General features: G+C 44.0%; 1 protein-coding gene across 1 annotated transcript; it reads left to right on the top strand.

Moving 5' to 3' along the window:
* The first annotated feature begins 14,548 nt into the window (after positions 1–14,548).
* LOC133367347 (olfactory receptor 2G3-like) lies at positions 14,549–15,493 on the top strand. The gene is given in 1 exon segment (XM_061591448.1): positions 14,549–15,493. A coding segment is annotated over 1 exon segment (945 nt).
* Positions 15,494–16,318: the final 825 nt, after the last annotated feature.

Here is a 16,318-nt window from a genome sequence, read left to right as displayed (position 1 = left end):
ACCACACATACATGCGCAAAAGACTTCCCACTAGCTCCTATTTCAACTCTGTGGCAGCATATTAACCCTTAGTAGCCTCTGGCCAATTGAATTCACTAGGGACCTGAATCAATAGTGTAACAGAGCAATGAAAGCTGGTGTTTTATGTACGTGTGTGTATGTGTTATAATATGTGTACAGCAACCAGCCAGATACATATACTACAAATTTAAACCAGTTGCAAATAGGAATGGGGGAAAATTTGATTCAGTTCACATTTAAAGCCAAGTCTATCAAATTTGCGGATCCTGAAATAATATAAGAACTGAATCACAGCCATCTTTCAAAATTTGCAGTTCTCCCAATTTTACAATGTAGTTCTCCAACCAATGTTTACAAAAATGCATCTATTAGGGGAAAGTGTGCATAAGATGAATGTATTTGTGAAAATAACAAAAGTACATTATATTAGGAGAAATTGCTTGCAAAAATGTTTACATCAATCAAAACTGCATAAAAAATTGTGTTTATTGGGGGGAATTTGCACTAAAATGCTGAAGAATTTTTATGGGATTTTTTTTTTAATTGCAAATTGTTTCAGAAGTGTGGAGAACTGAATTTAATATTGGAAAAAATGGAAAGAACCAAAATTGACAGAGCCTTACATGCATAGTTGCAAATCAGTTTAACTGTTCTAAACAAGGACTTCAAGACTAGTTCTGTGTAGACTGTGGCAGAGATAGGGAATCTGTGACTCTCCAGGTGGCATAGGACTCCATCAGCCCCCCAGCAAGCATGGCCAATGGTCAGGCTTGATGGAATCTGAAGAGACACAGATTCTCCATTCCCAGATTGGCACTTTAAAAAAAATGCTGACAGTCTGATGACACTACCCAGAATTCCTAGAGGAGAGCTATGTCCATCAAACCAATTTAAATGTATAGCATTGTGTTCTGAGGTTCCTTCAGTTGACAGTCACATCTCCTTAAGAGGAATTAGTTAATCATCAGGAAAACTTGTTGATGTCATCCAAAGTGCAGTAGTGTTAAGTGGACAGCACTAAAGTGCAATGAAGAGCATCCAATCTTATTTCAAAAGACTGCAAAACTGTGACTGTAGAATCTTGAAGGTGGCCAAGTGTCCATAATGTGCTCCAAATGGAAACAAAAAGGGGGGGGAGACAAAAAGGGATGTGTGAGGAAAGACTGAATGAAATGTACTTATTTATTTAGCTTAGATAGAAGACAATTTCAAAAGGATTTTGAAAAGAAACAGCACAGTAAAGACCAGGTCCGGCACCAAAGGGTGGCCAGGTCGGGCCTTGAAAGGCCCCTCGTACAGGTGGGAGAGTAACGCTCCCCTGCCATGATCTACAGCAGAATTCCTGCCATGGATCGCAGGGAGGCAACTTCTAGGCCATTCACTCGCTCCACCTATCTCTCTCTCCTGTCTTCTGCTGCTGCTGCTGCGCGCTGTCCGTGCTGTGTGCACTGTGCACACAAGACTGCCATCAACCAAGATGGCGGTGGAGACTTCTTTAAGGGGCTAATGCCCCTACCGCCATCTTGGTTGATGGCAGGCATACGTGTGCACGTAGCATACCACACATGCGTGCCATCAACCAAAATGGTGGCGGGGACATCAGTCCCTTAGAGAAGCCTCCGCTGCCCTCTTGGCTGATTGCAGCCATGCACATACAGCAGTAGGAGACAGGAGAGAAGTGGGATAGGCAGGAGCCATGTGCCCGGGCACGCTGGTGCCCAAGGGCCCAGTAATGCCTGGTGCCGGCCCTGGTAAGGACAGTGCTGGAATGCAGCCCCTTCCCATCCCCAGCTGTTGACAACCATTATGACTTACTTATCTATTAACTTATTCCTTATTTACTTACAATCATTTACTGAAAGCAGGCTTCTTCAATCTAATGCCCTCCAGCTGTGCTGACTTGGACTGATGGGAATTGTGGCCTAAAACATCTGGAGGGCACCAGGTTGGGGCAGGCTGATTCAAAACATTTATCCCTTGCCTTTTGGCATCAGTTTGTCTTTTTTAAAAAAACAAAACAAAAAGCTGAAATCTGTATTTCATCACAAAATGCACATTTACATACATTTTTTATCGCCACGTATTGAATTTCTACATGTAGTTTACTCTAAAATGCGTATCTCAAAATGCATTTTGGCATATTATTTCAGCCTAGAACTGCATCCCAATTCCCGAAGCATAGTCAATATTGGGAAGGGCTGTAACTCAGCGGTAGAGCACCTGCTTTGCATGAAGGAAGTCCCAGGTTCAATCCCCAGCAAGTCGGTAGGGCTGGGAGATGTTCTTCCCTTGCTCTGCTGTTGCACTACAGCCTACACTGAGCTAGATGGACCAATAGGCTGAGTCAGTATAAGACAACGTCCGGTGTCCTATGGCCCCAGCAAATTGATACACAGAAATACACAGTATGTGAATGTAGAGCTTCCTTCTTAAGCTCGCATGGATGGAACTGCCAGTTTTGATTCTCTCCATTTCTCCCTTTTCCAATCTTAAATTCAGTTCTCCAGATTTCTGCAGTAAGTAGCGATTTAAAAAAAATCCTCATGAAAATTCTTTAGCATTTTAGTGTGAATTTCTACTAAAAACACATTTTTGTATGCAATTTTCCCTTACAGAATTCTGCAAAGCAATTTTCCCTAATATAATGCATTTTTGCATGTTATTTTCACGACTATCTGCGTTTTATGCACAATACAATATGCATTTTATGCACATTACTTGGTTGGAGAACTGCACTGCAAAATTTGAAGGTGTGTAAATTGTGAAGGATGGCTCTGTTTTGGCTTGTGTATTATTTCAGAAAGTGTGAATTTGGTAGGTTCGCCTTTAAATGCAAACTGAATCAAATTTCTCCCCCATCTGTACATCATGGAGAACTGAAGCCTCTTCCATCAAGGATGTTTCTAATAATAATAATAATAAAATTTTATTTGTGAGTCGCCTATCTGGCCGAACAAACGGCCACTCTAGGCGACGTACATTGCCACAACAAAATACAATATCAAATCCGAATTACACGAATTAAAAACAGCATTACATTAAACAACGTTAAAAACTGAACTGCCCCCAGAGACCCCATAGGCCTGCCTGAATAGCCAGGTCCTCAAGGTCTGGCGGAAACCTGTCAGGGAGGCGGTATGGCGGAGATCGAAAGGAAGGGAGTTCCAGAGGGTGGGGGCCACTATCAAAAATGCCCTCTCTCTGGTCCGTACCAGCCTAGCTGTTTTAACTGATGGGACCGAGAGAAGGTCTTGTGTGGCTGATTTTGTCAGGCGGCATAATTGGTGATGCTGGAGGGGCTCCTTCAGATAAACTGGGCTGGAACCGTATAGGGCTTTAAAGGTCAACACCAACACCTTGAACTGGGCTCGGAAAACAACTGGTAACCAGTGTAGATCTCTTAACACCGGGGTGATATGATCGCGGCGACGGCTGTTCTTAATCAAGCGCGCCGCTGCATTCTGTATCAGCTGTAATTTCTGGACTGTCTTCAAGGGTAACCCCACATAGAGCACATTACAGTAGTCTAAGCGAGAGGAGACCAGGGCATGTATCACCCGTGGGAGCAGATGGACAGGAAAGTAGGGTTGCAGCCTCCATATCAGATGTAATTGATACCAAGCCGCCTGGCTCACTACTGAAACCTGAGCCTCCATGGACAGCTGGGAGTCAACAATGACCCCAAGGCTGTGGACCTGGTCTTTCAAGGGCAATTTTACCCCATTAAACACCAGGTCTATATCTCCCAACCTTCTCTTGTCCCCCACGAGCAACACCTCGGTCTTATCGGGGTTCAGTTTCAGCCTATTCCCATCCATTCACTTACGGAATCCAGGCACTTGGACACGGTCTCCACAGCCAACTCTGGTGAGGACTTAAACGAGAGATAGAGCTGAGTGTCATCCGCATATTGGTGACACTGCAGCCCAAATTTCCTGATGACAGCTCCCAGCGGCTTTACATAGATGTTGAATAGCATGGGGGAGAGGATAGATCCCTGTGGCACTCCACAATTGAGAGGCCAAGGGTCTGAAACCTCATCCCCCAATGCCACCCATTGATGTCTATCTGAGAGATAGGAATGGAGCCACTGTAAAACAGTGCCCCCTATTCCCCATCCTCCCAGGCGGTCTAAGAGGATACCATGGTCAACGGTATCAAAAGCCACTGAGAGATCTAGGAGGACGAGGAAGTTATATTCTCCTCTATCCAACGCCCTCATCAAATCATCCACCAGGGCGACCAAGGCTGTTTCAGTTCCATGTCCAGTCCTGAAGCCCGATTGGAATGGATCTAGATAATCCGCTTCATCCAAGTATGTCTGCAACTGTTTGGCCACCACACGCTCAATCACCTTGCCCAAGAATGGCAGATTTGAGACTGGGCGAAAGTTATTTAACTCTTGGGGATCCAAGGAGGACTTTTCCAAGATGGGTTTTATTACTGCCTCCTTGAGGGCTGTTGGCATTGCACCCTCTTCCAAGGTCTAATCCTTGTCACGGTTCCATCATCTTTTAAAATGTGTTCTGACTGTAAAAAGTGCCGTTCCCAAATGGCATAGGCCAAGGTCACCCACAGGGATTCAAATGCATTATTTGGTTGTTTATAATCCAGATGGATATAGAGAAATGGTCTTTGGGGGAGAAGATGATGCATCCCACATGGAACAGGACCAGAATTGTTACTATTGCACCAAGCTCATAAATAGATGATAGTTACGCATTAGACAAGGACTCGCGGAAAGGAAGCATTTAATCCATTTTTTCTTCATGGGACAACAATGGGCCAATCGAATCCATGGCTGGAAGCAGGTGGTAGACTCCCTCACTTTAGAACTGGCGGGAGGGATTTCTTGAAGGAGCTGGAAGCTCAGCTAATCCTGCTTTCATTTTATTCACACTTTCCTCTAACATATGCATTTTTGTAAACATTTTGTGAATGTTGCCATTTAGATAAGTTTTTCTTGGGAGTATGTACAGGCAAGGTTTGAAACAGATACAGGAAAGGAATTTTGGGAGAACAGACATCTTAATAGCAGCTATTCTCCCTAACCAAATCAAGTTCAAATGGCTCCAACTGCTAAGTTCCCTCCAGATCGATTTGTACAGAGACCCAAAATTTCTATTCCTCATCTGTTGCAAAGTGCGTGGAGCAACAAACGTTTACTCATACAGCCCTCTATATCCTCTGTCCAGCCAAAGAAAAAGCATTAGCAGAGTTCAAGTACGTACTTCACCCAGGCAAAAACACTCATGTTGGGTGCAAAGCAGGACCAATCAGAGATATGACCTGGGGAGAGGGCGTGGCCTTGGGATAGTCCGGAGAACCAGATAGAGACGGCCAGAGGACTCCATTTGGTCCCTGGACCTAAGGTTCCCTTATGTATGTATGTATGTATGTACTGCCTTCAAGTCGATTCCGACTTATGGCGACCCTATGAATAGGGTTTTCATGAGGCTGAGAGGCAGTGACTGGCCCAAGGTCACCCAGTGAGCTTCATGGCTATGTGGGGATTCGAACCCTGGTCTCCCAGGTCATAGTCCAACACCTTAACCACTATGCCACACTGGCTCTCGCCAAGGTTCCCTTAGCCCTGTCTTAATGTGGAAGATACTTGGAACTCAAGCTTTGGGTATTTATTTGTGTGTGCATGTACACACTAGGAATGTGCTAGAATTCCGCCCAATTGGGATTTGGTACCAAATTTTCCATTAATTTGCTTATTCTCTTTTGTTGCAGATTGGATGTTTATGTTGCGATTTTCCATGATTGATTTTGAAAAGAGATTTTTCTTTTTTTTAAAAGAAAAAGTGCAATATTGTTTTGTTGGCGAACTACATTGCAAAATTTGAATAAGTGTGAATTTTGAAGGATGTCTGTGTTTTGATTCTCTTATTGTTCCAGAAAGTGTGGATTTGATAGATTCAGCTTGAAATGCGAACTGAATCTAATTTCTCTCCCATCCCTAATCTGAGCACACTCACTTTTGTCGTATCCACCACTAGTATGCAGCCCCTGGAAAGGTTGACCATGAAAGGATGTGGCCCTCGAACTGAAAAAGGTTCCCCACCCCTGCTAAAGGAAGTTCTTCCAGGTCCCCAGTTTGGCTTGGGTTCACCATAGGCTCCCAGACATGTTCCTCTGAGGAGATCTCCCCAGGTTCCTGGTTGGGCAGGAACCTGAAACTTTGGGGATGGATGGCAGACAATCTGGGATGCTGAAAAGGAGCATGCCACACTGAAACATTTTGCAGATTAAATAAATAAATATCAAAAGCCCTTTTCCTCCCTTTTTCTCCCTCACTATTGAAGCAAAGTAGAAGATGAACATTTCATGTAATGCATGCAAATACACCCAGTTACCAATAATATTTTTTGTGAATAGTGTTTTATTGAGATTTCTTGTAAATGTAACAACAAACAAGTAAAACAACAATCAAAGTACAATAAACATGTCACTCTATATAAAATAGAAAAAAAGGACAGTCAGCAAGAGAACTTTATTCTGTATATAAAATAGAAAGAATACCAGAAAGCAGAATAATAGAATTAAAAAGCAGGATACACATCCCACCAAAAGAAAGGTAATGATGAGGGTGGTCTCACTTCTGCCCCATCTTCGATAGCATAACATAACATCCTAGTCTGCGTCTGTGTTAGAATTGCTTTTAATATGTTTTCTTTAATAATATGTTTTTAACCCTTTTTAAAAAGATGTTTTTAAAGCTTTTTAAAAATGTTTTTAATGTTGTTTTGTTTTAATGTATTTTAAGGTCTTTTTAGGATGTTTTAAAGTGTTTTTAGCATTTCTGTTTGCTGCCCTGGGCTCCTGCTGGGAGGAAGGGCGGCATATCAATCAAATAATAATAATAAAAAGGGATACCATGTTGGAGTAAATTTATTGGAGGATGTGTCCCCCCAAGCTTTTCTTCACTCGAGCTAATTTTTCATCTAGTGCAAGTTGTCAAAGTCTAGCAAACCAATTTTTTAACGATAAATGTTCTGCTCCATTCCAATTTTTGGCTATTTCAAGCTTCACTGCAAGTTGGAATCTAGATAGGACAAACACCTGAGTTTTAGGAACAATGGAACCCCCTTTAAGGAAAAGAAGTGCCAGTACCAGATCCGGGATAATTGTAGCTTCAAGAACTTTACTATTTGGAAAACATCACTCCAGAATTGTCTCACTTTAATACAGTTCCACCATAAATGTAGGAAAGAGCCACGGATCGGACATCCCCTCCAGCACAGAGGGGAGATGGAGAAGTTGATATAGTTCAGTTTGACCAGAGTGAGGTGCCACCAATGTATAAGTTTCAATGCATTTTCTTTGATTGAGGGCTGAGGCTGCTTTTGAGTGTGGGCCTATCCATACATCACTCCATTCCTCTTCTGTAATTTCCCCCTTCCCCAGATCTTTACCCCAAGCTTTATGTGCCAAATTTTCCATATTTAAACTCCTAAAGGAGGCTATAAATTATAGAGATAGTGCCTTTTTGGCCAGAAGTTCCCTGTTTAAACAGGGCTTCATAGGATGTCAAAGAACATGGCAAACCTTCTGCTTTATCAATTGTGTTTATAAAGGAGGATACTTGTACGATTCTATACCAGGTGACTCCTAACCCAGAAAGACATTTTTCTAATTGAGAAATTTGTAAAGGACATCCTCAATCAAACAGATCTCACATCATTACCAATCCTCTCTACTCCCAACCTTCAAATTGCCTATAATTGTCAATGTCATGAAATTTGGGGTAATCTAGGAATGAAAGAAGAGGGAACGGCCAAGGAGCTAGTTTGCGGACCCATCGAGTCCAGATGTTCAAGGTAGCTCAAGAAATGGGGTGTGATTGAGCAAACAGCCAATTTAGACAGTGGTAACAAAGGGAGTGATTGTGCTGATGGGCGTTTCACTTGCAAAGCAAGTTCTATTGAAATCCAAGGTATAGTAGGTCTAAATGAATCATTTGAGCTAGTTGTTTAATCTGTGATGCTTTGTAAAATAGTTGCAGATTTGGCATGCCAAAACCTCCCTTATTACTCTGATACAGAATTGCTTTACTTAAGAGTGAACGTTTACCACAGTTACAATAAGAGTAAAGCATTTGTTGCCATTTCAGAAGGAGTGTCTCAGGGAGATAAATGGGAAGAGTTTGGAACAGAAAAAGGAATTTGGGCAGAATGGCTATGTTCACTGCAGCCACTCTGCCAAACCAAGAAAGGGACAGGTTTTTCCAAGAATAAAGCTGTTTTAATAGCTCGTATTAATGGATTGAAGTTACACTTTTTAAATTGTTTTGAGTCTTTGGTAATAGTTACCCCTGGATACTTAAAGCCACCAAACACCAGTGGGAGACCAAATAATCACTCAGGTGAGCCTGTGCTCATAAGGAGAAATTGATGCAAAAAAGTTTCGACTTTCTGTAGTTGATTTCTAACCCAGCCACTAAATTGGTTTGCAGCCGTGGGAGTGCGTAATGAGGTTCTTGTAAAAATAGTACATCATCTCTGAAGAGGTTGATAAGGTGCTCTTGGCCATTAATTACCAAACTTTTAATACTAGGGTCTGCTCTAAGCTTATCGGCCAGTACTCCCTGCTTGGTGCCTCTTGTTAAATTAATAAAAGGGGAATCAAATCCTTTGATAAATAGTGTCGCTTGCAAACCAAAATAAAACTGATGAATGACATTAAGAAAGTAAGGACCAATATTTAACTTAGTTAATAAGCAGAGTAGGAAAGGCCATTCAAGACTATCAAAGGCTTTGAAAGCATCTAGGGAAAGTAGTGCTAGAGGAGCACCTGTTCATAAACTATGATGGACAATATTAAGAACCCGTCTTATAGCATCTGAAAGTTGCCACTTAGGAATAAAACCTGACTGATCGGTGCGAATGTATCTATAGAGAAAGACATTTAGTCTCTTGAGCCATAAGTAGCTTAGCATCTTGATTCAGGAGACATATTGGGTGACAGGACCCCAGAGAACCTGGTTCTTTATGAAGTTTAGGGATGACAACGATTCTAGTTTGTTTCCAGGTCTCTGAGATCCTATCTCAATTCATAATTCCATGCATCAGTTTTAGTCCAGACATTTGCTAAGTTTGTTATAGCTGGAGGTTAGATTAGTGAGAATGGGAAGAATGATGTGACTCTGAGAATGGATTGATCATTTGCATGCTTATTGAGTTCAGTGAGATTAACTCCCCTGCAATCATGCTTAGGATAGGTGAAACTGACCACAGGGGATGGGGAGGGGAGGAGGAGGGAGGGGAGGGAGGGCAGAGGGCAGGAGGGGGTGGCAGCAGGCAGGAGGGGGAGGGGAGAAGGACAGGTTTGATCATTTGCATGTTTATTGAGTTCAGTGGGACTTACTCCCATGCAATCATGCTTAGGAAATGTAAAACTGACTGGGGGGGACGGAGGGAGGGAGGGCTGGAGTGGGCAAGGGAGGAGGAAGAGGGGAGGGCAGGAGGAAGGGAGAGGAGAGGGAAAGGAAAGGAAAAGCAGGTCTGATCATTTGCATGCTGATCATATTCAGTGGGATTTACTCCTATGCAATCATGGTTAGGATAGGAAAAAACTTACCATGGGGGAGGCAGGGGGAGGGGAAAGGGGTAGGAGTGTATTGGAGGGGGGCAAAGGAAGGGGGAGGGGAGGGCAGGTTTGATCATTTGCATGCTTATAGAGTCCAATGGTATTTACTTCCGTGCAATCATGCTTAAGATAGGTAAAACTGACCATGGGGAGGAGGAAGGGAAGGGGGAGGAGGGGGAAGGGGAAGGAGGGGATTGGAAGGGGATGGGGATGGGGAGGGAGGGGCAAAGGAAGGGGGAGGGAAGGGGCAAGAGGGAGGGGATAGGAGGGAGAAGGGAGGGTGTGTTTGATCATTTGCATTCTTTTTGAGTTCAATGGGATTTATTTCTGTGTAATAATATTTGAAAATGGAAGTGGACTGCCTTCAAGTCGACTGGACTTATGGCAACTCTTTGAATAAGGTTTTCATGGTAAGTATTCAGAAGTGGTTTTACCATTGCCTTCCTCTGAGACTGAGAGGCAGTGACTGGCCCAAGGTCATCCAGCAAGCTTCATGGCTGTGTGGAGATTCGAACCCTGGTCTCCCAGGTTGTAGTCCAACACTGACCAGGTGGAGGGACTAGGAGGGGAGAAGATTGGGTGGGTGGACACTGGGCAGAGGGGAAGCTCCTTTCTTTTCCAAAAGGAAAACATTGTGAACAGCATCATTGCTTTTCAGGGTTTCCCCCACCTTTTTATTCTACAGCAGGCACATGCAGCCTCCCACCCAAATTTAAACCAAAGCTGTCCCTGGCCACATCCACACCAGGGCTTGATTTCACTTTGGACAGCCATGGCTTCTCAAAGAACGTTCCCACCAGATTTTTTGATTGCTATTTCGAAAGCTTCACTCTCAAGTGGCTGAAGTAAAAAGTATAGAACTTTAATGAGCTGGTTTACGGGCGAGGGAGAGTCCAAAGGGACTGCAGCAGCTCCAGTGGAGTAGACTTACAGTCTTTATTACCTTACGGAATCCTCAAACCTTCGACAAACCCCAAGGAGAAACAATTCACCAAGTTGTTTATCTTCTAACGCTGAGAAGAGTTAGGTAGAAGCCAGGCTGTATTTAACCCTCACTTTAAAAGCCTCTGTCCAAGTGGATTGGGAACCTTAATGTTATGACACAGAGGACATGCACTGCGTGGATATAGTTCCTGGCATCTCCTCTTAGAGGATCTCTGGATGAGGTTCTACAAGGAAGGACATCTACTTTTTGCTCTGGAGAGGTGGTGCTCAGCAAGATAAACAGTGTGAGACTAGACGGACCACTCTGACTGAGTCAGTACTAAGTAGTTTCTTCCCTAGAGGAGAGGCATCTCCTTTGGATAGGTGGGCATCATGATTTCCTTCCAGTCAAATGGACAACACTAGCCAGTATAGCATTGTACTCTCAAGTAATAACAGATTCAAGCCATACTTGTGTGCATTTCTGTGTGTATTCATGTATGTGCTCAAAGTCCATAATTAATTCCAGAGGACTTTGTTGTTTAAGGCTGTGTAGAAATGCACATAAATTCAGCGGTAACCTTGCTGTGAAAGTGCATTGACCAGAGCTGCAAACAGCATACCTATCATCTTCTCCCCAGGACTGGTAGGGCTCCCCCCACTTCAGAAGAGGTCGGATTTGGCTGATTTGCAGCCCCTCCTGTCAGTTGTCAAGCAATTTCCCACCCTCTTCCCAGCGCACGGATGCACATGCTGCTGATCGGGTTGGCCAGGAAGCCATCTCAGCCAACCCACGTTGCTCCACTTCCCCAAGCTAATTGAAAAGTGCAAATTAAGGGGTGGGGTATTTCTTTTAAACGAAAGTGCCAAACGATCATTTAATTGGATAGCCGCAGTAGGCACTTTGTGAGGGTGAACAAAGAGGAAAGAACACTTGACACACATTTTGGAAGAAAAGCAATGTGCTGCCATTCCACAATCTATGTGTCAGAGTAGGAGGGAAGGCAGGGAGAAGCGGATCTCACCCCAAAGCAAGACCCTTACAGTGGCTTTTCTTTCTTTGTATGTTTGCAGGCAGCCTTAGCGAGGGAAACCTAAATAGCCCTTTTGTAAGAGAAGGTGTAATAATAATAATAATAATAATAATAAATTTAATTTTTGTGTCGCCTATCTGGCCGAAGCCACTCTAGGCGACGTACACATTAAAATACAATACAATAAAATACAATACAATATAAATACGGCATAAAATACAATGCAGTCAACAATAACCATTTTAAATAGCAGCAGTATAAAACAATGTAGGGCAATCAATAGACAATTTTAAACAATTTTAGCCCATCCCGGAGATCCCAAAGGCCTGTCCAAAGAGCCAAGTTTTTAAGGCTCGGCGAAATATATCCAGGGAAGGGGCATGGCGAAGATCGAACGGGAGGGAATTCCACAGAGTGGGGGCCGCCACTGAAAATGCCCTCTCTCTAGTCCCCACCAACCTAGCTGTTTTCGTCGGTGGGACTGAGAGAAGGCCCTGCGTGGCTGATCTAGTCAGGCGGCTTAGTTGGTGGTACTGGAGGTGCTCCTTCAGGTAAACTGGGCCGAGACCGTATAGGGATTTAAAGGTTAACACCAACACCTTGAATTGGGCCCGGAAAATAACTGGGAGCCAATGTAGATGAAATAATACTGGCGTAATATGATCACGGCGGCGGCTGTTTGTGAGCAGACGAGCTGCCGCATTCTGCACCAGTTGTATTTTCCGGACCGTTTTCAAGGGTAACCCAACGTAGAGCGCATTGCAGTAGTCTAATCGAGAGGTGACCAGAGCATGTACTACCAGTGGGAGCTGATGAATAGGGAGGTAGGGTTGCAGCCTCCGTATAAGGTATAGCTGATACCAAGCTGCCCGGCTCACTGCCAAAATCTGAGCCTCCATGGACAGCTTGGAATCAAGAACAACTCCGAGGCTGCGGACCTGATCCTTCAGGGGTAGACTCACCCCATTAAGCCTCAGGTCAACAACACCTAACCTTCCCCTGTCACCCACAAGCAGCACCTCGGTCTTATCAGGATTGAGGTTTCCCTATCCTGTCACTGATATTCAAGTGAATTTCCTCATCATTTTTTTGCAACAGTCAACTGAAAACCTTTGTACTCCTTAACAAAATCTTGTTGCACGAGAAATATCAACACTTGGGGAAGCCGTCGGAGGTGTGCAAAGGTAAGATTAAACTGGAAATCAGTTTGTGGAGGAAGGAACTCGTCTTGTGGCCATGTAGTCAAGTCCTAACATTTGTGGACACTGCCCATCGTGATTAGTTATTGATTTCAGCTTGTGTGCTGCTGTATGCAGAGGATTAGATTTAATTTTGGGTCTGCCCTTTAAAAGATCTCCTTTTTCCTTCTGTTCTTTTTAGATTTTGTAAGGTTTTAATCTGAAGCTCATTTATCTGGCAGGGTTAGGGTCTCACTATACTCAATGGAGAGATTACTTCTGTACAACATCAGGCTGGGCGCCAGCGGTCATCCAGGTTAGGCACTGGCCGAGGGCCTCAGGGGTTCACAAGGGCCTGTAGACCTCTAGTCCTAGCCGGCTGTGGAATTGCATTCGTTTGTGATTAAGCCTGCTGGGCTGCCATTGCGGATGGGAGCTGAATTTGTCTTCCACTCCATAGTGACAGTGCACCACCCAGCACTGAAAGAAACACCTCTGGGGTCCTGATGGGGAAGGAGGCGAGTGGATTAGCGGGAGGCTGGTGAATGGCAGCTTTTCTGCTGTTGCAGTATTAGCTGAGCAAATGCAGCCTGTGCAGTGGTAGAAAGCAGGAGTCCCGCCCTGGTTGGGAGAGTATGTTCGGGAGGCCCATCAGCGGCACCATGCTGAGCCCTCCTCCCAAAGTCCGGCACCAGCCCTGATGGGATGACACTGTAAAGGAGGGGGAAATGTGCACAAAAGTGGCGTTGCTTTTGCCCAACCGCCAATCACAGTAATTTCTCATCTCCGTTAGATACTTTTGCCCACAAGCTCAGAAGAAAGACAACATAGGGAAGCTATAAAGAGGTAATGCTTACCCACGGCTTCTTTTACTTAACCTTGCTCAAATATTATGTCTGAATACCTACTACATAGTTCAGGACTGAGGGCAAGCCAGGATGTCAAACCATGCTTTGAAGTAGGTTTGCAACGTAACCAGGGTAACGCGTCACATGTAAACTGAGTAAACCGGTGTAAATTACACTGGCTTCCCTTAGTTAGGATTGCTTCCTTGTTTGCTTTGTCTGTCATTGGCTTTGGCTCTGCCTACGCTTGGTCTCTCTGTCTTCCGCCTCAGCAGTCCAAATGGGCACCAGCCACTACTGGGAATAAAGAACTCTTCCCCCCCCCATACACTTCCACATAATTCAAATAGACCTACAAAGCAAATAGCAAAACTCCCATATAGATAGACAGATAGATAGCTGTATTCAACTAACACGTACTCAGAGTAGATCTGTTGAAATTAATGGATCTAAGTTAGTAACAGTCATTCATTTCAGTAGGTCTACTCTGAATAAATTCAAAATCCATAACTCACAAAAATAAGAATTAAGTGAGTGGTGTTCATCTATTTCTAATCGTTATTTATTAGCTCATTTCTGTAGGGCTCTTAACAAACAAACAAAAAATATCCCAGAGCTGTTCATTTAACAATATACCATAAACTACAGAATACACACAACTAAAACCGACATACCCAAGTAATTAAAGCCAACAGTGTCAAGGGGAAAAAAGCACACACCTTCTAATAAACCTTCTTAATAAACAATAAGCACATTGTTCGCACCCTCATAATGACCCAAAGAAAAGTGAAAAGGAATACTGAGACATAGATTTGTTTCGCACCATGTTGAGGTTCATGGCTGGTTCGCGTTTTCTCCAGTCTTGCAGGTCCCAACACAAGGCTATGTTTTGATGTTCCCAGAGAATGCCGCTGGTCTCTCACTGCCCTTTCTTTGCAGGGAAGAGGCTAGGATGGGAGAAGAGAACTTCACCACTGTCAAAGATTTCTTCTTGGTGGGATCCTCCGATGACCGAAGGACACAGATCCTACTCTTTGTGGTCATCCTCATAATTTACTCCCTCACCATTATGGGGAACCTGGTGGTCATCATGCTGGTATGGGCTGAACCCTCCCTTCACACACCCATGTACTTCTTCTTGGCTAACCTATCAGGCCTGGAGATCTGCTATGTCACCAGCACCTTGCCCCAGATGATGGCAAACCTCCTATCTGGCAACAGATTCATCTCCTTCTGCCGTTGCATGGTACAGATGTACATCTCATCTTCCCTGGGTGGTATTGAATGCCTCCTTCTAGCTGTCATGGCCTATGACCGCTACTTGGCTATCTGCCATTCCCTATTATATACCAGTATCATGGGCTGGTGGCGCCAAGTACTGCTTTCCTCATCCTGTTGGGTAAGTGGCTTGTTCCTTGGTTCAATAAACACAGGCAGTACTGTTCGCCTCCCCTTCTGTGGACCCAACCGCATCAACCACTTCTTCTGTGAGCTACCAATAGTGTTGAAACTTTCATGTGCTGACACTCAGAGCACATAATCTTCCATTTATTTGGCAGCAGTACTGTTGCTCTTAATTCCCCTTTTGATTATCCTGACGTCCTATGGGATGATTCTCTCTTCGGTATTGCAAATGCGGTCAACCGCTGGGCGTCACAAGGCCTTCTCCACATGTAGCTCCCATCTGCTTGTGGTTACCTTGTTCTATGGCACTGTTATCTCTATGTACATGCTTCCCCAGTCACGCTCAGCTCCTGATCATGACAAGAAAATTGCTGTCGTGTACGTTATGGTCACCCCCTTGGTTAATCCTGTCATATATACTCTGAGAAACAAGGATATCCACGAGGCTCTGGGCAAGGTGCTGCAACGGCTAGGCTTTAAGCAAAAGTGTTGAGTGATCAATATGGCAGAGTCATGTGAGAGTTGGCCTCCACATGGCTCCTGGACCATGAAGTTCACTCCATGCCATTGGTACATGGCCAGCACCTGGTGCTGTAATTAAGTAAGAAAATTTGTTACGTCTCAAGAGCTGGGAGAAATTCAGAGGCTGTATTAGCTATTGCCTACCTTTTTTGGCCCTTAGTGAGCATATCTGGAAATGAAGAACATAAGAAGGGCCTGCTGGATCATGCCAGTGACCCATCTAGTCCTGCATCCAGTTCTCACAATGGCCAACCAGATTCACATAAGACGTCCATGTAATGAGGAATAAAATATTGGGGATTTTTAATCTTTGATTCACCTCAGTGAACCAGAGTTTGGAAAAACCTGCAACAACAAAGATTCCTGGGAAAGTGCCTCTCCGTGACTTCTGAGTACATATCTTGAAAGCTTGAGGGTATGGATTTCCTGACTCCTATGACAATTTGGGGAATGTTGCCCGGTAAGAATCAGACACTTCTTTCAAACAAAGAAACAGCTTGCATAAATTTTATGATAATCTTAACCTTTAGGAGGAGACAGGATTATGGTTATTTGAAACATCAGGAATTTACAGTTGGGAGATTGAGCTGGGAGACCAGGGTTCAAATCCCCACCCAGCCATGAAGCTCACTGGGTGACCTTGGGCCAGTCACTGTCTCTCAGCCTCAGAGGAAGGCAATGGTAAACCCCTTCTGAATACCGCTTACCATAAAAACCCTATTCATAGGGTCGCCATATGTCAGGATCGACTTGAAGGCAGTCCATTTCATTTTTATTAAGGAATGGTTTCTGGAAA

This window comes from Rhineura floridana, chromosome 11, assembly GCF_030035675.1.
Source record: "Rhineura floridana isolate rRhiFlo1 chromosome 11, rRhiFlo1.hap2, whole genome shotgun sequence".
Taxonomy (NCBI): Eukaryota; Metazoa; Chordata; class Lepidosauria; order Squamata; family Rhineuridae; genus Rhineura; species Rhineura floridana.
Note: the sequence above shows the minus strand (reverse complement) of the source record. Positions and strands in the feature narration are given on the sequence as shown.